At 38.0% G+C, this 21867-nt stretch overlaps 5 protein-coding genes and 1 pseudogene across 8 annotated transcripts; 5 read left to right on the top strand and 1 right to left on the bottom strand.

Moving 5' to 3' along the window:
• Window positions 545–1773, top strand: LOC18774062 (annotated as a pseudogene).
• On the top strand, window positions 2650–9483 carry LOC18774433 (eukaryotic translation initiation factor 3 subunit A). The gene is made up of 14 exons (XM_007207087.2): window positions 2650–2762; window positions 3285–3374; window positions 3629–4110; window positions 4866–5081; window positions 5217–5585; window positions 5668–5697; window positions 6408–6635; window positions 6735–6896; window positions 6985–7206; window positions 7293–7493; window positions 7578–7784; window positions 7889–7969; window positions 8273–8474; window positions 8751–9483. The coding sequence occupies exons 2-14, from the start codon at window positions 3329–3331 to the stop codon at window positions 9179–9181; spliced, it is 2877 nt and encodes a 958-aa protein (XP_007207149.1). The 5' UTR covers window positions 2650–2762; window positions 3285–3328; the 3' UTR covers window positions 9182–9483.
• On the top strand, window positions 10318–12968 carry LOC18775392 (single-stranded DNA-binding protein, mitochondrial). 2 transcript variants are annotated; one of them, XM_007207482.2, is made up of 6 exons: window positions 10318–10564; window positions 10954–11138; window positions 11456–11664; window positions 11737–11837; window positions 12329–12388; window positions 12633–12968. In XM_007207482.2, exons 1-6 carry the CDS (start codon window positions 10492–10494, stop codon window positions 12647–12649), a joined length of 645 nt encoding a protein of 214 aa, XP_007207544.2. In that variant the 5' UTR covers window positions 10318–10491; the 3' UTR covers window positions 12650–12968. The 2 variants fall into 2 exon arrangements, with proteins under 2 accessions (XP_007207544.2, XP_020420677.1); XM_020565088.1 differs by having other exon boundaries at window positions 10331–10564; window positions 10951–11138.
• On the top strand, window positions 13622–15132 carry LOC18772233 (wall-associated receptor kinase-like 20). Its single transcript, XM_007208453.2, has one exon. The coding sequence runs from the start codon at window positions 14227–14229 to the stop codon at window positions 14878–14880; it is 654 nt and encodes a 217-aa protein (XP_007208515.2). The 5' UTR covers window positions 13622–14226; the 3' UTR covers window positions 14881–15132.
• Window positions 15683–19001, bottom strand: LOC18773433 (probable protein phosphatase 2C 5). Of its 3 annotated transcripts, none has more exons than XM_007205177.2 (9): window positions 18796–19001; window positions 17894–18114; window positions 17482–17653; window positions 17166–17383; window positions 16949–17056; window positions 16723–16848; window positions 16405–16634; window positions 16096–16311; window positions 15683–16016 (listed from the first exon to the last, which is right to left on the bottom strand). In XM_007205177.2, exons 2-9 carry the CDS (start codon window positions 18101–18103, stop codon window positions 16010–16012), a joined length of 1287 nt encoding a protein of 428 aa, XP_007205239.2. In that variant the 5' UTR covers window positions 18104–18114; window positions 18796–19001; the 3' UTR covers window positions 15683–16009. The 3 variants fall into 3 exon arrangements, with proteins under 3 accessions (XP_007205239.2, XP_020422118.1, XP_020422119.1); XM_020566529.1 differs by having other exon boundaries at window positions 17894–18209; window positions 18796–19000; XM_020566530.1 differs by having other exon boundaries at window positions 17894–18111; window positions 18796–19000.
• On the top strand, window positions 19949–21316 carry LOC18774683 (F-box protein CPR30). Its single transcript, XM_007206456.1, has one exon. The coding sequence runs from the start codon at window positions 19949–19951 to the stop codon at window positions 21314–21316; it is 1368 nt and encodes a 455-aa protein (XP_007206518.1).

Here is a 21867-nt window from a genome sequence, read left to right as displayed (position 1 = left end):
GCGGTCCATTGCGATATTAACAACTACAGTTTGAGTTTTCCTTCCAACTTTCTATCTGCAAATCGAAGTGGTCATTGCAATATTATATAACTTTGTTGGTAGCCCCCGAGAAAATAGAGAAAGTTGATTGGAGAAGTGGGGGGAAGAGTTGGCAGACGTGGGTGGGTGGAGCCGTGGAGCTGTGTCTTTCAATTCTAGGGGGCAAAAAAAGAAGTGGCATTTTTATTTGGAAAACAATCTCGAGTCTCCTATTGGACAGTACAAACCTGAAAACCGTCTCTCTCGCTCCCGGATCTCCCTCCCTCTCGTCCATCAATCACATTGCGACCACTTCTGCCTTCAGCTACTTTCTCTTTTTTTCCTCTCTCTCTCTCTCTGTGATATGAATAGCTGTAATCCATATTGCATTGCACAACCCATCAAATCTGTACGCCTTTTTGCATCATTGATCTTTGGGTTCACATAAAGTTCGAAACTTTAAAGCATTTTCTTATGAAAATGTCTGCGTCTGTGTGTTGTCTAATTTGATCTGTAGATACAAATAAATACAAAAGAAACAGAAGAAAAACAGAGAAAGGAGAAAAACAGAGAAAGTACCATTGAAGCAGAAATGACAGAGCTTTGCAATCTGCCAGAAGATACGGCATTGAATATTCTCTCAAGACTGCCGCCAAAATCTCTGGTTCGATTCAAATGCGACCATAAATCCTGGTAAAACGTGATCAACAACCCCCATTCCATAACCACACACCTCTCCAATTCCACGCGTACCTCCAGCAGTCTTTTTTTCAAGCGCTCGGTCCTCAAGAACACCGAAACCGACGACAGGGAAACTCTCCTCACATTGGTTAGTAACAGCTACGGCAATGCTGGCGAAGATGCTGCTGATGAGAATGAGCAAAACAAGATTCATAGTTTTGTCGCCGAAGACATAGCTAGGGAACAATGTTTTGGGTTTGAGGATTTGAAATCTGCGACCCTTCATGGGCATGCTGACTGGATCATTTGTCTAGCCGATTCCGACAACAACATGGTTTTATGCAACCCGGCGACCAGGGAATTCAAAAGGTGTGCTTCCCCTGACCCAGGTGTTGGTGCTTTGGGATTCGGAAGCGACCCGAAAACCAGGGATTTCAAAGTTGTTAACATTACTGAAAACGGTGAGGGCGACGACAACGACGGCAATGATGAACACCTCCTTTGCAATCCTCCCACAATATAACTCTACATTCTATCTACCGATTCTTGGAGAGAAATCAACACGGACACTTTAGAAACCGAAACCACCTACATTTTGCCTGGTTGTTTACAGATGTTGTACTACAAGGGATTTTGTTATTGGGCGGGAAATGAGCAACTGAAGGAGTTCCTATATTGTTTCCCGACATCATATATGACTCGGGCTATACTCCAGATAGTCAGCTTGTTGTGTGGGACGAATCCGTTGCTCTTTATGCATCCATTCATGATGGATCGATGGGATTATGGTTGATGGATGACGGCGGCGGTTGGACGAAGCTATTTGCCTTTACAGCGTTGGAAGATGTCCCGACACCGTCGCGATATTGGAGAGGCAGCAGCCATGATCAGCTGCTTCTTATGGTTTCCCAGGAAGGCCGCCTGTTCACGTTCGACATCAATATAGAAACCCAAGAGTATGTTCCGGTTTGCAGCATGGACGACTACCAAGACTCAGTCTTCCACGAGTATGTTGCAGTTTGGGGCGGAGACCCGGATTGTTTGCAAGTTGTTGTGTGTGTGTGGGTACCATAGTTCCCCTTAAACAGAAGCAACCAGTGCTAGAGAATTGCAGAGATAAGTTTAGTGTGATGATATAAAATGTACCAATAATTAGGATGGAATTATGTTGAAATTGTATTTGATCTTGTATTTTTGTTACTAGCTTCTAACTATTCTTTAGGACAATAGCAAACCTGATCAATAAAAATAAAAATTTAGTGCAAGTCGTGTTGCGGTTTAAAAGACACTTTCGTTTTGTGTTAATACAGATTTTAGCGTATGGGTGGTTTCTTTCTCTCCATGGAGACATTCCTGGTTTATTCAAGTTACATTTTAACACGCATGCAATCAGAAATACAAAAGGAAACACTTATGTGTACATGTCCAACTAGAATTGACATGAAAGTAGGAATTACAATTACTACTCCTAGAGGGAGAAGACTAGTGTTTTCCTTCCGCATATTGTGACCAAGAAAATTATACATCTTACTATTATTATAGTGTAAATAGTGTTGCAGTTAAAAAGACACTTTTTTTTTAGGATGCTAGTTGCCTTTTTCTTTAAATGAAAACATTCCTGGTTCATACAAATTACATTTTGACACATGAAAAAATAATTTATTAGAAAAACAGAAGGAAAGATTTACGCACATATTTGTGATTGATAGAAAAGATGAGTTACTATTCCTAAGAAAAGGAGGCAAATATTTTCCTTTCCAACATAGACCAGGAAAATTATATGTATATAAGGAGCAGATGATTTCATTCCCAACTCATCTATGTAAAAATTGTGTGGACCATACCAAAGCCCGGCCCAAAATAAGAGCGCGAATCTGCAAAACCCTTAAGATCAAAGTCGGCCACATCATTCATTTAGTCCATATTTAGAGCCCAATCTATCGGACTGAACGAGTAACTCCAATCTTTCTCGGATTGGACAACAAACCTAAAACCCTAAAACAATCTCCTCTTTCTTTCTCTCTCTCGCTTCCTCTCTGTGCATAGCATTGCGGCCACTTCAGGTACCTTCTCTCTCTGTTTCTCTATCTCTCCGAGCTTCTACTCCAATTGAAACCTTCTTCTGTTCGTAATAACAACTGTCCGTAATATAAACTGTATGAAAGTTCGCTCTTTTCCCGATATATAAATTCCACGATGAGTCGCTGAATTGAATAGAATTCTATGCAATTTGTTGAAATTTTGGACGCCATGTATCTCACAGATCTCGGATTCAGATAAAGTTTTTAACTTTTTCCCGAGAAATCCGTCCGGTTTGTCGAATTAAAGCTTATAATCATTGTTTGATGATAGATGCTTAATGTGTATCCCTGCATCGGTTTCCCGATTGCAAAATTACATCTTTGTTCTGTTTGGATTTTCTTTGGAGGCATAGGTGCTGGTGGTTTTTATCCTGGGAGAATGAATCGTTAAACGTGTGCCATGTTTTCTTAGTATTTGTTTGATTAATGGTTTAATGGCTGTTTGGATTTTGATGTTTTGTTATCCGACTTCAATTGTGACAACAAGTACATTTTGTGGTTCAGGTGACTGTTGCATTGTGCGGGGCAGCTGAAGTTTCAAATCAAACATGTCGAATTTTGCAAAACCGGAAAATGCATTGAAGCGAGCCGAAGGTGAGTCACTGCGGATTTATGGCTTCTTAGCTAAATATGAATGTCTGATTGTTTAGTTTAATAAGTTTTTATTACTCATTTGATTGTATAGTTTCTGAAGTTGCTGTAACCCTTTGTTGTTAACATGTTTCTGTTTCTTTATACAATAGTGGTTGGGATATTCATTGAACAAGTTAATTGCGTATCAATTTTATGCCTTCTTCATTGCCATATTTATCTGAATCTGAATTGACAATTGTAATGTGTCACTGCAGAGTTGATCAATGTTGGGCAAAAGCAAGATGCATTACAATCGCTTCATGATCTTATCACCTCAAAGAGATATAGAGCATGGCAAAAACCACTGGAAAGGATTATGTTCAAATATGTAGAGCTTTGCGTTGACTTGCGTAAGGGTAGATTTGCCAAGGATGGTTTGATTCAGTACCGCATAATATGTCAACAAGTTAATGTCTCTTCCTTGGAAGAGGTGATCAAGCATTTCATGCATCTATCGACTGAGAAAGCTGAGCAGGCTCGTACTCAGGCTCAAGCCTTGGAAGAAGCTCTTGATGTCGATGACCTTGAAGCAGATAAAAGGCCAGAAGATCTGATGCTGAGCTATGTCAGTGGTGAGAAAGGAAAAGATAGATCAGATCGTGAAGTTGTTACTCCTTGGTTCAAGTTTCTGTGGGAGACCTACAGAACTGTGCTGGAGATCTTACGTAATAACTCAAAGTTGGAGGCTCTTTATGCGGTATTGTAATTCTTGTCCAGAACAAAATTTTAATTTGACTGCTTTAGTAATTCTGCTCTTTAAGAATATTCATCCATAAGATCTAAAGACTTTAGCAGTTTCAAATCACTCAGTAGTTAAAGAAGGCATTTGTAGATTATCGAGTGTTCTCCAAGGTTCTAATACTTTCCTTCGTGATCTTAGCATTAAAAACAACTCACTAAGATTCTATTACTTCTAACTTCCTTTGAGAGGATTTGCATGGTTTTTGGCGCGTTTATGGTACTGGGTAATTTGTTGAGATTTAGGTGAATTTGCGTAAAAGCCTTGTTCTTGCTTTGAAGGACTGAAATAATGGATTTCAATCAATCAGTTGATGAACTCTTGTTTTTTTTTTTTTTTTTTTTGTTCAACGCTTACTAGGTCTTGCAAAGGGTCCTTTATTTGACCCTTTCTCTTTAGAGTTGGAAGGATAGTTTGTAGCTTTGCTGTATACCTGGGTTTTGTTTTAGTTAACTTCTGTTAGAGAAAGATTAATGTCTGTTTGAGTTTTCCACCTCATGGACCCAGCAGCACACTGCCAATCGTTTTTTTTTTTTTGCTATGACCATCGACAACATCATTAATAATGATATATATTCCATATTTGAGTTTAATCATGGTATACTTTTGTGGTTTGTGTCGAACAGAAGTTTACAATTTGCTTTATTGTGATATTTAAGAATTCTATTTGATAGAAGAAACTATGGTGTCTGATTGAAATCTGTTATCTTTAGATGACGGCACATCGAGCCTTCCAGTTCTGCAAGCAATACAAGCGGACGACGGAGTTCCGCAGGTTATGTGAAATCATCAGGAATCATTTAGCGAATCTGAATAAATATAGAGATCAAAGAGACCGACCTGACCTATCTGCACCTGAGAGCTTGCAGCTGTATCTGGATACAAGATTTGAGCAGCTGAAGATAGCTACTGAACTTGAATTGTGGCAGGTGTCTGATTTTTTTTCGATGTTTTTATTTTTATTTTTTATGTGTGAATTCTGTCAACAAATTTGCAAAATCTGTCAATCTGCTTTTGAATTCTGTCTATTTCTCACATTACGTTTTACCTGATGGTATCTGCAGGAAGCATTTCGTTCTGTTGAAGATATTCATGGATTGATGTGCATGGTTAAGAAAACCCCCAAAGCATCCTTGATGGTGGTTTACTATGCCAAGCTAACAGAAATTTTTTGGATTTCAGCTAGCCACCTTAATCATGCTTATGCATGGTTAAAGCTGTTTACACTTCAAAAAAGCTTTAACAAGAACTTAAGCCAGAAGGATTTGCAGTTGATAGCATCATCTGTTGTCCTGGCTGCACTTTCAGTTGCCCCCTATGATCAAACACGTGCTGCATCACATTTGGAATTTGAAAATGAGAAAGAGCGCAATTTGAGGATGGCTAATCTTATCGGGTTTAATCTTGAACCCAAGCTTGACAGAGGAGATGTGGTACTGTCATTTTATTCATTGTTTTTCTTTTGATTCCATTTTTTAATGGGTTTTCCATTCTGACAATCTGTTTTGTGTCCAGCTTTCAAGATCATCTCTTCTCTCTGAACTGGTAAGTTTGCCATGGTCTGTTTTATGGTTATTTACTGTTATTCGTGAGCTTTAATCCTTTTGCTTGTGATGAACATTAACAATTATAAATTTTCTAAATAGACAACTTTTCTTTTACTTTGTGACCAGATTTTCAATTTGCTGGTTAGGTAACATTAATAATAGAGTAATGGAAGAAGTATATGTATGGATTTCTTTTCAAATTTGAATAGCTTAATTTCTAGCCTTTCTTGCTTAGTGCTGCTCTGTCCTTTTCATAATGTGTACCACAGTTTGTACCTTGTCCCAAAATGAGTCTTTTTTATGGTCAAAGAAATACAATTTTTTATTTCCCATTACCTCTTAGAGTTTATATGAAATCCTACTGTAATATGTGATTTTCAAACTGTGACAATCATTTTGGGGTGGAGTTTTTTTTTTCTGAGATCGATGATGAAAAATGCCCCTTAAGTTTTTGTATCAATCTTGCTATGATATTGTTTCCTTGTGTGCTATTACTTATTATTGCTCAGTAATGCTTTAATCTTTTTTATTTGAGCAAATGTGTACTACTATATCTGTTGAGGCTTTCAAATCATAAAGTAATATTCAGGGATATGCATTTGCTGACGATAAATCAAATTGGATTTTACATGTTTGAAATGTTTCTAAATGTGCAAGTGTTGTTATGAAGCTTAGGAATTTATTTATTTATTTCGGTGTTGTTTTCAGGTCTCTAAAGGTGTGTTGAGCTGTGCAACCCAGGAAGTTAAAGATCTTTACCATCTCCTGGAGCATGAATTTCTACCTCTAAATCTTGCTGTAAAGATGGAACCATTGTTGACCAAAATCTCAAAAGTTGGGGGTAAGCTGTCTTCAGCTTCTTCTGTTCCAGAAGTGCAACTATCTCAATATGTTCCAGCCCTTGAAAAGCTTGGTACTCTGAGGTTGCTCCAGCAGGTGTGTTGACTTTTTGGTTTCTTATTCATTCAGAGTTGTACCTTTTAGTTCATTTAAATTGATAACAGAGTTGATGATTCTTCCCTCTACGCTATTCAGGTTTCGCAGGTGTATCACACACTGAAGATTGAATGTTTATCTTCGATGATACCATTTTATGACTTTTCTGTTGTTGAGAAGATTTATGTGGATGCTGTTAAACATAAATTTATAGCTATGAAAGTTGACCATATGAAGGGGGTTATGTTGTTTGGTAACTTGGTAAGTTAGAGCTTGAATTCTCTGCATTTATAATTTTTGATGTTGTACAAGTCACAATTTGACTGTCTTCTCTTGCAAACTTTTTCAGGGTTTGGAGTCTGACGGGCTTCGAGATCACCTAACTAATCTTGCTGAGTCTTTAAATGAGGGAAGGGCTATCATGTACCCTCCTCTAAAGGGAGCATCAAAGCTAGGTGAAATTCTGCCTACTTTAGCAGATACTGTTGATAAGGAACATAAAAGGCTTCTTGCTAGGAAATCAATCATTGAGAAAAGGAAGGAAGAACAAGAACGTCAACTTCTGGAAATGGTATGCCTGCATATACTTTGAGTTGCATTGATAATAGTCTGGAAATGGATGGAACTTAGACTAAGCTTTCAATTTTCCTTTTTCAGGAACGTGAGGAAGAGTCTAGGAGGCTCAAACTACAGAAAATAACTGAAGAAGCAGAGCAGAAGAGGCTTGCAAGTGAATATGAACAAAGGAAGAATCAAAGGATACTAAAGGAAATAGAGGAGAGAGAACTTGAAGAAGCACAGGCACTCCTTCAGGAAGCACGCAGTAGAAAGAAGGGAAAGAAGCCACTTTTGGAAGGAGTGAGTGAAAGATGTCTTATTTAAGTATGGTTTTGATGGAAGACCCCATTTTATCAGTATCTAATGAGTTTTATATTTATACAGGAAAAGGTGACTAAGCAATCTCTAATGGAGTTGGCCCTGAGTGAACAGCTCAGGGAAAGGCAAGAAATGGAGAAGAAATTACTAAAACTTGCTAGAACAATGGATTACTTGGAAAGAGCAAAAAGAGAAGAGTCTGCTCCGCTGATTGAAGCTGCCTATCAACAACGTTTAGTGGAAGAGAGGGTGCTTCATGAACGTAATCAACAGGTATATATAACAGTTACATTTCCCCTTCTTTCCCCTTACAGTTCGTGTTGATTTTATTCCCTTTGCCTTGTATGCTAGCCGTAATTCATTATTGTGCTTTGCAGCTGGAAGTTGAGCTGAGCCAACAGCGCCATGAGGGAGATCTGAAGGAGAAGAATAGGCTAGCACGGATGTTGGAGAATAAGGTGAGTTTGCAGTTTTACCTGACCAGACAAATTACACTTTTGTTTCCATTTTTCACACAGATTTCTGTCTAGAGTGTATACACTGCCCTAAAACATGTGCATGTTCTGATTCCTGGGGAAAGCAATAACATATGTATGCACAGAACCACTAACACTATCATCAAACTATAAATGTTTCTATCCCAATGCTTCCAAACAATAGGTTCATACAACTCTTTCTGGTCACTTGTGTTGTCATGACATGTGTTCGTTCACAATTATGGTAGATGCTGAGAAACAATGACTCTTTTTTCTCTTTGGTAGATGAGCTTCCAGGAAAGGGTGCTGCATCGTAGGCAGTCAGAATATGACAGACGGACGGCAGAGAGAGAGGAACAAATCAGTCAAATGATTCAGGCCAGGAAACATGAGAGGGAGGCAAAGAGGAAGAAAATATTCTATGTGCGATCTGAAGAGGAAAGGCTAAGAAAGCTGCATGAAGAAGAGGAAGCGCGCAAGCATGAAGGTATGTGTTCTTACAAAAAATTTAGTCTATCCAGCATTTTGTGAACACTAGAGCATCCTCTCTGTGTGGATTACGATATTAATTTCGTTTGAGATGATTTTATCATTTCTTTGGAAAACATGAAGTGAATTATTGTTCTCCCTGCTTATGGCTATTTCTGATTCCTGCAATTCTTCTACTAGTTTTTCGAGCTTTTTGAATAATTTTCCTTTATAATGGATCTTACCCTTACTGTCTTCTGATGTTCATCAACCATCGCTGCTTTGAACCATGCAGAAGCCGAAAGGAAAAGGAAAGAAGAAGCTGAGTACAGGGCAAAACTGGATGAGATTGCTGAAAAGCAGAGGCAAAGAGAGAGGGAATTAGAAGAAAAAGAAAGGCTGCGGAAAGAAGCACTTTTGGGAAGACCAGCTGAGCTTCCTAGGCCTGCTGAGCCTCGTCCAGTTGAGCCTGCAGTTGCTGCTCCTGCTGCTGCCGCCGCCGCTGCACCAGCCCCTGGGAAATATGTGCCTAGGTTTCGGCGAGGGGGAACTGAACCCGCTGCACAGACTGCTCCGGATCTTGATCGTAGGGCAAGTAGGCCAGATGACCGCCCACCCCCATCAAGTGATAGGTGGCGCAGTGATGAGCGAAGACCCCCCACCTTTGGTGGCTCAAAATCTAGTTGGTCCTCATCCAGGGTTCCATCCCGTGGGTCGGAGCGCTAATCATATATAGAGGTTTTTGGTGGCATTGCTTGATCCTGGGGCAGTTTTGATTATGATTAAGCTGGTAATGTTCCGGGTGAACTAAGAAGATTATTATTCTTATTTAAGTACTGAAAGACCTAGTGGAGCTGCTGTTACTCTTTGCTTTTAGTTTATCTTCTTTTCCCCCTGTTTCGTTTCCATCTTGCTGAGTGTCTTCTCATGGAATGCTCATTGTAATCTTCAAAGTTTAGACTTGGAAGTTAGTTTTGTTCCCTCCCATTCCCATACTTGTCTTCCACATTCATTTCTATTTCTGTGCATGCTTGCTTACAAAGTAGTGGTAGCTTCTCAAAGGTGATTTCCAGCGGTTCCTGTTTGCTAAATTTTCTGTCCTGAATTTCGAATATGAATAGCTTTTGTGTTTCAACGTTTATAGAAGTTGTTTGATTCCAACTGGAAATCTGCGCGCTTCAAAAGGTATTTTTTTAATTTTTAATTTTTATAAATTTTATGAGGAGACTTCAAAATATTTGTATTTTTTCTTCTTGGACCTGTTATTTTTGCCCCTGAGAAATACGAAAACTAAAATTAAAAACAATTCATCTCTCTCCCATCCTTGGAACCCAAACTGATACCTACCCGCCAACGAGCCTTGAAAGCTCACTTGTAGGTTAATTACGAAATGAAGATCTATTTGATCATGATACTATAACACACCACAAAAGTGATCATCCAATAATTCAATGACTCATATAAAGCATGCTAAGAAAAGCAAATAATTTTCATAAATTACTAGTTAAAAAAAATTTATTGTGTACTTGTGTTTAAACAAAATTTTTTATAAATTAGTCTTCGTTAACAAATCATGTTATCCTCGTTGTAAATATAGGTTAAGTCAGTTGATTAAGGCAGTGTGTCCTCTCCATTGCACTTAAGTTCAAACTCCTTCCTCTTACATTAATGTAGTTTTTTTAGAGACATACATTAATGTAGTTTAAAATATTGCATTTGTAAATAAAAAATCATGTTTTCCACATTAATTATTTTTACTTTTTTTTTTTTATAAGGGAAACGGAAGAGTTTGGAAAGGATGGTGTGATGAAAAAGGTTTCTTTTTTCTCAAAAAATAAAAATACATATATATAGGTTTTAAAGAAAATAGGGATTGCAACTTTTTCTTTTCCTTTTTTATTTTAAATTTTCTAGTCAACCCGCCTCGCACCTTCCTCTCTCTTTCGCCTCCTAACAAGCTAAACCCTCCTTGAACCCTCCCATCCCCACTCTTTATCAATTCGCTTTACCTAGACTTACTGAGTTTTCAGCTGAAAATGAGTTCGGCCGCTGTGAGATTTGCCAAGTTTATGAGAGTCTCTATTCCTTCCTCGCCCAACCCAACACTTGGTTCTCTCTCTGTCTCTCTCCTCCATAAATTTATTTTGTTTTTGTACGTATGACATGAATTTGTTCTTTGCGGTGCTCATTTCTGATATCTTATTCAGTTTAACGTTGTTGTTTTATTCATGGGTTGAGTTCAAACGCCTCTTAAATGGAACCACACATTAAAGTTTCTACAAAATTAAATGATCTCGTCGGTCAGTTGAACTTTTAAATTCCAGATATGGGTTTAGTCCAGAAAGGGCTTTTTGGATAACAGGTTGCATAGAATTCAGCACGGTTTACATGTTATTTCTTAGAACAATTTTCTCAAATAGTGATGGGCATGCCAAGAATCTGAACAATGAAATTTAGTGTGCCATTTTTATGTTGATTTTTGACCTTTATTACAGCAGTGAGTGTGCAAAGAAGCTCAAAGTTGTGGTGCTCAAGCACCTCATCTGACATTGGCAATGACGAGACAAAGAAAACTGTGGCAGAAGAAGATTTTGACGAAATTTTGGGTGAGAAGAAAGATTCGCATTTTCAAGCCCAAAGTGTGGATCCCAGGAGGGGCTGGGGATTTCGCGGTGTGCACAAGGTATTTCATATCTAGTTTCAATTAAACAAAAGTTGTAACTTTTACCCATTTGGATGTTAGAGTTTTCGTGTGTGTAAATGTACCTTCACATAACAAATTACAAATGCAAGTGCATCATGTATTGTTGTACATATATAAGCCTAACAAAACCTGTTGGTTCCATTAGGGATGTTAGGACACGGAAACAGCATAAATCACCAGAACGAGTAATCTTTCCTCTATTTTTTTTAAATCAGCAATCAATCAGTTGTGTGGGGATATCCTTCTTCCATATGTTTTGTCATATGTTTATGCTTGGCTATGCTGAATTTATACAGGCAATTATCTGCGGTAAAGTTGGGCAAGCCCCTGTGCAGAAGATCTTGAGGAATGGCCGGACTGTAACCATCTTCACAGTTGGGACAGGGGGCATGTTTGACCAAAGAATAGAGGGTGCAAAGGACTTGCCAAGACCTGCTCAATGGCATCGAATTGCTGTGCATAATGAAGCACTTGGGGCTTATGCAGTTAAACAACTTTTTAAGAAGTATGTGTCCATTTTTTAGGATGAGTGAAGTTTCTGTATATTGTCTCTCTAATGGTTGAAGGTTAACTGCAGTTCATCAATTTATGTGGAGGGTGACATTGAAACCAGAGTTTACAATGACAGCATCAATGGTGAAGTTAAGAATATTCCAGAGATATGTGTTCGTTACGATGGTATAAATACCAGCATTACAGTTTGACTTTGTTCTAAATATTTATTTTTTAAGTCGTAATTCTTCATTCTGCAGTGTTTTTGGATTGACTTATGTATCTTACATGACTTTGCTTCATTAATATTTATGTTCCAATGTTGTGTTGCTATGAGATAACTTGGGAGGAGGATACATTAATTTAGCATAGAACATTGTCGATGTCTGAATTTCATAGATTTAAAGGTTTTGTTGATGGGTGAATAAACATGGGAATGAAGATTCATATTTGTGACCCTGTTCTGCATCAGTAGAAAAAGTGCCGACAAGGCGAATACAAGTTGAAAGGATAAATATCAATATTTAGTATGCCTTGAAAGGACCACCCATCCCTCCAACCCTTCAAAAAGAAGAAAAGAAAAATAGAACCCTGTCATGTTCATGGTATTTTGTTCAACGATTGTCTTGCTATAATGATAACGTGAAACTACTTATATATTGTGATTTTCCCTGCAGGGAAGATTCGTCTTATAAAGACTGGAGAAAGCATCAGCAGTATATCCTTGGATGATCTGCGTAAGTTCCTTCTACTTTTTATAGTATCCGCAGCTAATGACATGACCCTTTAGTAAATAGTAATGTACTCCCTTGCTATCCCAATTGTGAGACTTCCATACGAAACTAACATTTCATGCAATACCATCGTTACCTCTGTGCTGCACGAAGTATTTCAGACAAAAACACCTTAGTTGTTTGAGTTAATACCATTGCCTATTTTGACATTTATGTTTTGATCAATGTGCTCATTTGTTACTTGCAGGAGAAGAATTGGTTTAGCAAACAGTTGATTGTCACGTCATGGAAAACACTCAGCCTTGGAAAGGAAGAGTAGCTCAAGCCACTTTTGTAGGAAGCATATGTTATATTTGCTTCTCTGGTTGTAAGTTGTAATCTAGCAAAGAAAAATGCTTGAGTTTTGTTTTTCAATGTGTTGATATATCACCCAGTTTTCATTCTTCTCTTTCTTTCCCCAGTGCATGAAGTCATTTACTCTTCCCTCTCTTCTGGAGAAGGGAGGGTGCTTAACAACTGAGATCAATGTGTAAAGACTATTTGATGTTCTTAATCCTATAAAATGAAGTCATTATTTCCTTTAGTATTCTTAATCATATGTTGATTGTCTTCAAATTAAAAGTGGTTTCCTTGTGCCTGCCCTGTTTCAAATTTTATTCATAGGTGTTTAGTGTTCAACAGTTAATTAACCAGAGTGGTTTGTGGTTGGTTTGGTGCGGGCTGGGAATAAGTGGACCAATAAATTGATGTAAGATAGGGGTCATGGCTTACATATTTTTCTACCTTGGGTGCTACTTTATGTTCTTAATTATAAATTTCTCAAAATAGCATTATACTAATACAACTTTGTGCTTTGCTTTATCCCAAAATGTACGTTTCTTTATACTATTAGAACTTTGGCCACTTTGGGAAATGAGTGCCCCACTGGCCCCTCGAAAGGCAAATGAAACCTAGAAACTTCCTTCAAAATCGAAAGTGGGATATGTCAACCCAATTGTTCCTCACCACGAGTTGGCATGGAGATCAATAATCTAATTTGATCTTAACCCTGCCTTCTCTCTTTCTTTGCTTTCCATATTATTTGACACTAGCTCTTTCCTCTCTGGTTGATGAATGCAAATGGCATGGTGGAGCAAATCTAGATACAATAATACAATACAATATATGAGATTCCAATGGGTGAAAACCAGCTAATTAGCTTCATCTTTCATGGCTGCCAATAAACTTAATAATATAATTCTTTTGGGTAATTAAGATTTGTATATTCATTGTCATTTCTTAATCTCTCCATCCAAATCTCATACACTGACAGCTGTTGGGCACACCTTTGTGTATTATTATTATTCATTCACAAAAAAGGAACTTCATTTTCATACCAACAATCTACTATATATATATTATACAAATGACATTGAAAAAGGGGAGAATCGAACTGAGAATCTCGAGTGAAAAGGTAAATATATTTGAAATAATCTTTATTTTTTTTTTTCTATTTTAATTAGATTATTTACTTCTTTTTATTTTTTATTTTAAGAAAGATAATTTATTTGATTCTCTCCATATGTCAACTATTAATGATTAACAAAGAGAATTTTCTAGAATTAATAATTAAAGGGTATTTTAAGAATAATAGTAGGTGGAAAGATAAGACTGTATTTTTTCAAATTTACATGGTGAGGGAAAGATAAAGTAAATGAAGAAATAGAACAGGTTGTGGAAATAGCAGCACTCTATAAGTTCCCATATTGATTAACTAATTATGTGGTTTTTTATATAAATAGATACTTCGCTCTCTCAGCATTTCTTGCTTTCTCTATCTCTGACTCTCTGCCAAAGTCAAGATGGTTTTGACATTTTTTGTGCTCATGCTCATGAATATCATCAAAACTGGCCATGTATCAGCCCTTGGATCTTGCCCAAAATGCGGCAATGTGGAAGTTCCATACCCTTTCAGCACAGATGACACGTGCGGAGATTCAAGGTACAAAATCTACTGCAACAACAGCAACAATGGCAATGGCATTCTTGAGTTCAAGTCAGCTGAAGGGTTTTACTACAAGATCCTCAGCATTGACCCGAGTGCTCAGAGGCTCATCATAAGTCCACCTGATCTGGTACAAGATGGTGACACGTGTCAAACTTCTGATTTCTCTCTTCAAGGCTTGAGGCTTGATGAACACTTGCCCTTCAATGTGTCCACTCGCAACACAGTCATCTTGCTCAATTGCTCTGACAATCTGCTTCGATCTCCTCTCAACTGTACCTCAAATAGCCTCTGTAGGGTTTTTCAGGACAAATTGTTGGAGGGCAAAAACAATGCATGCAAAGGTGGCCTCTGCTGCCATTACTTGAAAGATTCACATATGACTTCTTATGTGATCAGGGTTAGGGTTGGAGGCTGCACTGCTTATACTTCTGTGGTTGATATTCGACCTGAAGATCCTGTTGAGAAATGGAGCTATGGCATTGAGCTGCAATGGCTGCCTCCTAATTAATTGAGTTGAGTTTGTTGGGCTTGCTTATCGAAGAGGATTTTAGAACCTGATAATGTTATTAGTATGTACGCATTTCTTTGCAAGTTGCAACTTAATGTAATAAAGTCGTTTTCTCTCTCTTGGTCTTCAGCTGCTTTCTGTGGTTCATGTTTAATTTTCTTCTGATTGTTGGTTTAGTAAATTCCGGCCATGTATTATGAATTTAATGGTTGTGAACTCATGTGTGCTTAGGAAGGAGCTTGTTTGCAGAAATAACTGCGATTTGAACAACCAATCGAGAGACATTGGTGCCAAAATATCCGAAGCTTTATATTCTTAGAAGAGCTGCACCCATTGTGACCCCTCAAATTACTCATCTCACCCTCTGAAATTACCTAAAAGTTACACCGACTTAGTTTTTTGTTTTTTTTTTCCCCCTAAAAAGTAAAACATTAATTAGGCTGCCATGTGGGTACAGACCATGGTAGACAGTTTCAGGAGAGGCTACAATTAGGAGTTTAAAGTAAGGAATAGGAGGCTACAATCGGGAGTTTAAAGTGATGAGGTTATTTAAGAAGACCAATCCCACCATGAAAACATTTAAAATGTTTTAAGTCCCATGATTTCTTTACATTTGTTGATGGTGAGACTGACGTGCGCAAATAGCCTCCTCACTTTAAACTCCTCATTATAGCCTCTCCATAGTTTCAAATATGTTCCTCATTAAACATAGAGTAAATGCTATCGGAATAATAAAGAACGAATTATGTAACACGCAAGAACATAATAATATGGAAGAAGTGGCAAACCAGGTCTAACCAAATTTCGTAGACAATCGCAAAATAAATAGATTATATATTCAATTATTCTAACAAAATAAAATAGAGCGAACACCAATGAGTTAGAGTTAGATCGCGTGCTGTTGCTAATTTAAAACTGAACTCAAGTGAACAGCTACACCAAAAGTATTACGCAAACCTTCGATTTACTTACAAATTAAAGCTGTTAGTGATGATAACACCTCTGCCCTCAGTCAGTCAGTCAGTCCAACAGCTGAGCACAAACCAGAACCGACACAAACTTTTGAAACTGCAAAACACCTACTTACTCTGCATACCTCAACTTCATTTCTTACACACATCTATAATAGTCACCACCTGAAAAAGGAAAACCAAGCATATGCTCACACTGCCAGAGAAAAAATACAATAGAATATGCAATCAGTTAAATTACTACAAGATCACTGTGGGCGTGCTCAGTCTTCTTCCTTCCATGGCGTCTTTCTTGTTCCGACACTTGGCACAAAGAAAGAGACCTTCCCATGGCTTTGATGCTGGAGAGAAAAAAGGCCCAGAATTTACTGATAAACCTTCTACTGGAGGCTGATCCACTTGGCAGACTGCACATCGGAAAAGACCAGAATTTGCATCCAGAGTAGAATCCTTACCCAACCTGCATTTCCGTCAAGAAAATAAAGAAATAAAGGCTATACTCAAGCTGGCAATACTGTCTTATCAATTACATAATAAACTATGCTGCACATACCTTTCAGCGAGCATTGCTGAACCTTCTTCAAACAACTCCTCCACAACTCCAACAGAAGAAAGCTTATTTCTTTTGTTCACAGAATTCCGAGTTTTCTTCCCAAAGATAAGCGAAGCAAGGATGTTTTGTTTCTTCATTGGCGTTGGAGGCAAGACAGGGTGGTCTGAAGGGATTATGTCAACAACTAGGCAGGTTGTATCATCCTTGAGACCCCTTGACCTCAGAGCCTCCTAAAGTAGAACAAAGAAAATTGGACTAAATCAGTAAAATCAGACCTATTTTCTTGGCCTGTAAATAAAGTTGCATCTCAGGCATTACCTTAACAACCAGCTTTGCAGCAAGCTCTGCAGGCAATCCCCGACAAGACTTGGCAGCCAAATCAGAAGACAAAGCATCCCAGATGCCATCAGAAGCTATTATAAGTCTTCCACCAGCATTTGAAAGCTACATAACCAGGAAAAGAAAAAAGCTATTGAGCATTAAAATGTTGTAATAAAAGAAAGAAAAGTAAACAGAACCAATGCCAATAGCAGTATGAAGTTACCTTCACTTGCTTGACATGGGGTATTGGAACAATGAATTCTCCCACATCTGTGTCACCAATTGACCTAGAAAGGCATAATCCACCAGGCCAGCAGCGGAGGGGACCAACCTGTAAACCAAGTAAAAATGCAAAATTTAGACCATCAAAGAAATGTTTCCCATTGAGATGTCTTTCAGTTTACAAGTTAGAAGGATAAAAAAAATAAGCTATCCTATACCTCACTGCCCCCGAAAACATTGAGCCTCCCTACTTCACCACCACTGGCAGTGACACGTGCCCTCTCTTCTTCATTTTCTTCCAGCCTGTGATCAACAGTCAAGAGTGAAACAACGCCACCCTGGGTGTCCAATATGCATCTAGAATCTCCAACAGATGCGACAGTCACAGTCCAACCGTCAATCACAACAAATGTCACAGTTGTACCAGAAGTTTCCCCTGAGGTTATATTACACCATAAATCTAAGAAAAACAAAAGCAAATGAAAAGAAAAAAGAGACATGTTGTAATAATAAAAACAAAAGGTTTATGTATACCTTTCTGCTGAAATTCTATATCAGTTTTCACAAAACCTGCAACCAGCGCCCGAGGAAGGGCATGAAGCCATTCATCCCTACTGATTCCTTGAGGAATGGCACTCAAAACATTAGCCAATAAATTCTCCTTTGCAAAAATAGCAGCTGATATACCATTATGCCCGTCAAATATCTGGAGATCAAAATTTTCAAATATGTATTAGAGAAAGTATGGGATTGAATTCATGCTCCATTTTGTTGCTGACAAATATACAACAAGAAAGAAAAGTTGATAAACTTGTGGTTTCTCTTTTATCACGCCATTTCAAACCCAAGAAAAATAAGATTCCACTCAACTGGACAAAATACAATTATTTCAGTATCCAACCAGAGATCAGTTCTACAAAGACAGAAAATAGTGGTGGGGGAGTACCGCGAAGACAGAGAATGATGTTGACGGATTCGAATGAGTCCTCTGGCAGTCTGTTTTTATAAGAAAGCAATCCTCTCCTTTCTTTGCCACAGCAGCCTGCCCATACTTCAAATAAGGTTTCTCAACCTTCTCACTCCTAAGCTCACGACCGATCAGAGTCGCAAGTGGAACAAGAGTAGCTTTCATTCCCGATACTTCAGTCTGGCTCATTTTAGTCTCTGCTGTGACATTCCCAAGACCCAATTGAAGAAAATCTTGTCAGAATTTCATTGCATACATGTACACATGTACTAAAAGCACCTCATATCTCCACCAACTGATTCAAATGATTTGCACATCAAAATTAGAATGATAATTAGTTAACACAGCACATGACACTAAAACTTACGTGAAAACAGATACAAAATAAAATAATAATGTTAGTATACATTAAACGTTTTTCGAGTCCCTTGTGTCAAGACCTACTGAAACGAAGTAAGCTAGAGACAATTTTGAAAGTAAAAACAAAAACCAATAGAATGCACGTAAAAGAACATATATAAAAGGAGTTCTATTTGGTAGTATAATTTTAGAAGTTCATACCTTTTTCTCAAAACCACATTTCACCAAAACCAACCACCCAAATCAAAGCCAAAACCACCTAATAATCTAATTTTTCCAACTTCACTAAACAGTGAAGTAAACTTCAGAAATTAAGAACTTTACAAAATGTGCAAAAAATTGTCTCCTCTAGAACCCGCAACCCATCAAAAGATCCCAGTAGATAAGTCACACAGAAGTCAACCGAAGCCCCCAATTGATAAACTGAGCTAAACCCGAACTACAGAAAACGATAAAAATTGCAAAAGAAAAAAAATGTTTCGAAATGGAAAAATCAGTGGAAATTGGAAATATTTGGGTACCTTAGAATGCACAGATGAAACACAGATAGTGACAGACGGATCTAGCAGGGAGGACCTGACATTGAAGTCCATCTACAGATTCTTCATTGAAATGAACTCTCACTGGTTGTTCCAAAATAAACCCTAAGAGAGAGAGAAAGAGAGTCACACTTCTTTTGCCTATGATTTGATTGGAAGAAAGAGAGAGATGTGGAAAAAAGGTGCGATTTTTGGGAAAACTTTGTCAAAATGACATTTATGTCCGAATCCTTCGGTGCACAACTGCATCTGCATGCATGTACAAAATGACTAAAATAACCTTTTATCCAGTATCGTTTACAGTTCGGTTCGTATTTTTATTTCTATTTTTTTCGACTTGGATCCCAATGAATGTAACATCTCACTTCATTTATTTATTTATATCTAGACACACAATTGGACCTCATTTATCTTTAATTATAAAAAACGAGAGCTGATATTATCATTTATCTTAACAAAAAAATAATCCATGTTTACTTATCAGTACTGAAATTGAATGGCATTGGAATGATTCCAATTTCTTCTTTTTTTGTGTTTACTAACACATGGGTTTTGAATGATTCTAATTCCTTACTTCTACTGTGTTTATTTACACATACGGAAATAAAAATTATGAGAATTTCATGGTGAAATCTGTAATCAAATATTCTCAAAACTAAGAATTCTTAAATCTGCGTTTATTTACACATATGGAAGTAGTTGATCAAATTCCAATTTCAATTCCTTATTCCCAAATTCTTAAGTTATCTGCTTCATGACTTCCACCATTCCTTGTAAATATAACGTTACATTGTTATATCTATCTTTTATTTGTATATATAAAGAGAATGCCACGGTGAAACATTCAAAAATCTTGAAAATATTTATGCTTAATACACCACAATCTAAAGGTATAATATTAATTAAAAACTAATTTGCTAAATCACAAAAATAAATATAAATATCGCTTAAGTAATTAAGGGAAAGTAGTTACTGTCTACTCCACCCACATTCCTCTCTCCCCGCTACACCTATATTCCTCTCTCCCCGTTACTTTTGCCTTAGCAACAACAATATTCAAGTAATAGAGATAGAGAAAATAGGAGGAGGAGGAAGAAGAAGAGAAAGGAGATCCAATTGAGAGTGCAGATAGAAAATGGCAGATCCAATCTTTTCAAAATTGTCAGAAGAGCTGGTGACGCATATCCTGTCAAGGCTGCCTCCCAAATCTCTCCTGCGATTCAAATGCATTCGCAAGTCGTGGTCTGTTTTGATTACTACCCCTCAGTTTGTAGAAATGCACCTCTCCAACTTCAGTTCCACCCGACACCAAATCTCCACCCCCTCCACCACCATCCTTTTCAAGCATTTTATCCTCACAGACCTCAACACAGACCAAAAGGAACTCCTTTTCTCGATGTTTAATCTCCGCACTGATGATGTTGACAATGATGATATGGACGGTGGCGATGATCACCTCCGTCCCGTTTTCGAGGACCTCGAAGTTTCTTGTTTTCGAGGTGTAGACACAGGGGGAGAGTTTTATAGGGTTGGCGTGGACATTTCAAGCCATTGTGATGGGATCGTTTGTCTGACTGATTTCCACAAAAAGGTGGCCTTATGCAACCCGGCCATTAGAGAATTCAAGCTTCTTCCTGAATCAGACGTTCTTCTTTCTTCCCCTGAAGAAGTCGCCATACTTGGGGTAGGGTTGGGGCGTGATCTCAAGCATTCTAAGAATTATAAAGTCGTCCGGCTTGTGACTTATGGAGACAAAAAAGTCGACGACGATCGTTTTGTTGTTCATCCTCCGAGAGCAGAAGTGTTCACCCTGCAGGGTTCAGATTCGTGGAAAGAGATCGAGATCGGGAACATAGTGACGAAAACCGGATTCTTTTTGCCTCAGCATGCTGTGTCTGTGTACTGCAAGGGTGTTGTTTATTGGCCTGCAACAGATAAGGACAGGGAGTACGTCGTCAGCTATAATTATACAGACGATGAGTATGATTACTGCGAGGAAAACGAGGGCGAAGACGAGGAAGACAACCCTGAAAACAACGAGCGGCGGGCGAGGGAGGAGGAGGAGAGGAAGGAAAGGGACATGAAAGCAGGAATTCTTTCGTTCGACTTTGGTGAAGAGGTGTTTGATATTATACCGTATCCTCCCGATGTAGGGTATTATGAGAGCAAGATTTTTGGGGTGTGGAAGGAAAGCGTTGCTATATTTATTTATGCGTCAATGCCAGATTGCTTTGACATATGGGTGATGGATGAGAGTGGGGAGAAGGGTTCCTGGACAAAATACTTAACCTTTGAGCCGGAAAAGCCATTGTTCCCGTTGGCGTTGTGGAAGAGCGAGGAAGTTGTTATGGTGGCCAGGGATGATGTTGTGCTAATTTTCTACAACCTTGAAACCAGAAAGTTTAAGTATCTTCCTCTTAATGGTGTGTTTTTTGATCGAACTGAAGCTGTTGTTTGTGCCAGCACTTTGGTTTCGATCCAGGGAGACAAACAAACTCAGTAGGGGAAGATATATATATATATATATATATATATATAATCGTAGCTCTCGTCCGAAATAATAAATTTATATCTATATTTTGATGCTTGTTTCTATAATCTTGGGATATCAACATTTATTTGTTATTTGATTATGTGGCTAATCTTGCATCAATTGGATGTTTTCTAGAATTATATTCAATCTTTGAATGCAAGATTTTTTATTTCTGTTTTCTTTTTGTTGGGTTTAGTAGAAGTATATCAACTTTGATAGTTACTGCCGAATAGTCTAGTCCAGTGAAAAAGGACATTAACTTACAAATCAGTGATCTCAGGTTTAAACCACCATGGCACTCTTGTAATGTGTGTGAAAACTCTCCTCCCCGTTGTAGTTTAGACTATCCTTTAAACAAAGTGAGATGAACATAATGCGACAACATGTATCTCATGATCATAGATATAACAAGAGAGGATGAGTTAAGTGTTTTAGAATTAAACAAAGATGGACACTTGTAGAACTACGAGTGTGCCACGTCATAAGGAGAAATAGGTCCCTTGACGCATAGGAGCCAAGCA

The sequence above is a fragment of the Prunus persica genome, chromosome G6, assembly GCF_000346465.2.
Source record: "Prunus persica cultivar Lovell chromosome G6, Prunus_persica_NCBIv2, whole genome shotgun sequence".
Classification (NCBI taxonomy): Eukaryota; Viridiplantae; Streptophyta; class Magnoliopsida; order Rosales; family Rosaceae; genus Prunus; species Prunus persica.
Note: the sequence above shows the minus strand (reverse complement) of the source record. Positions and strands in the feature narration are given on the sequence as shown.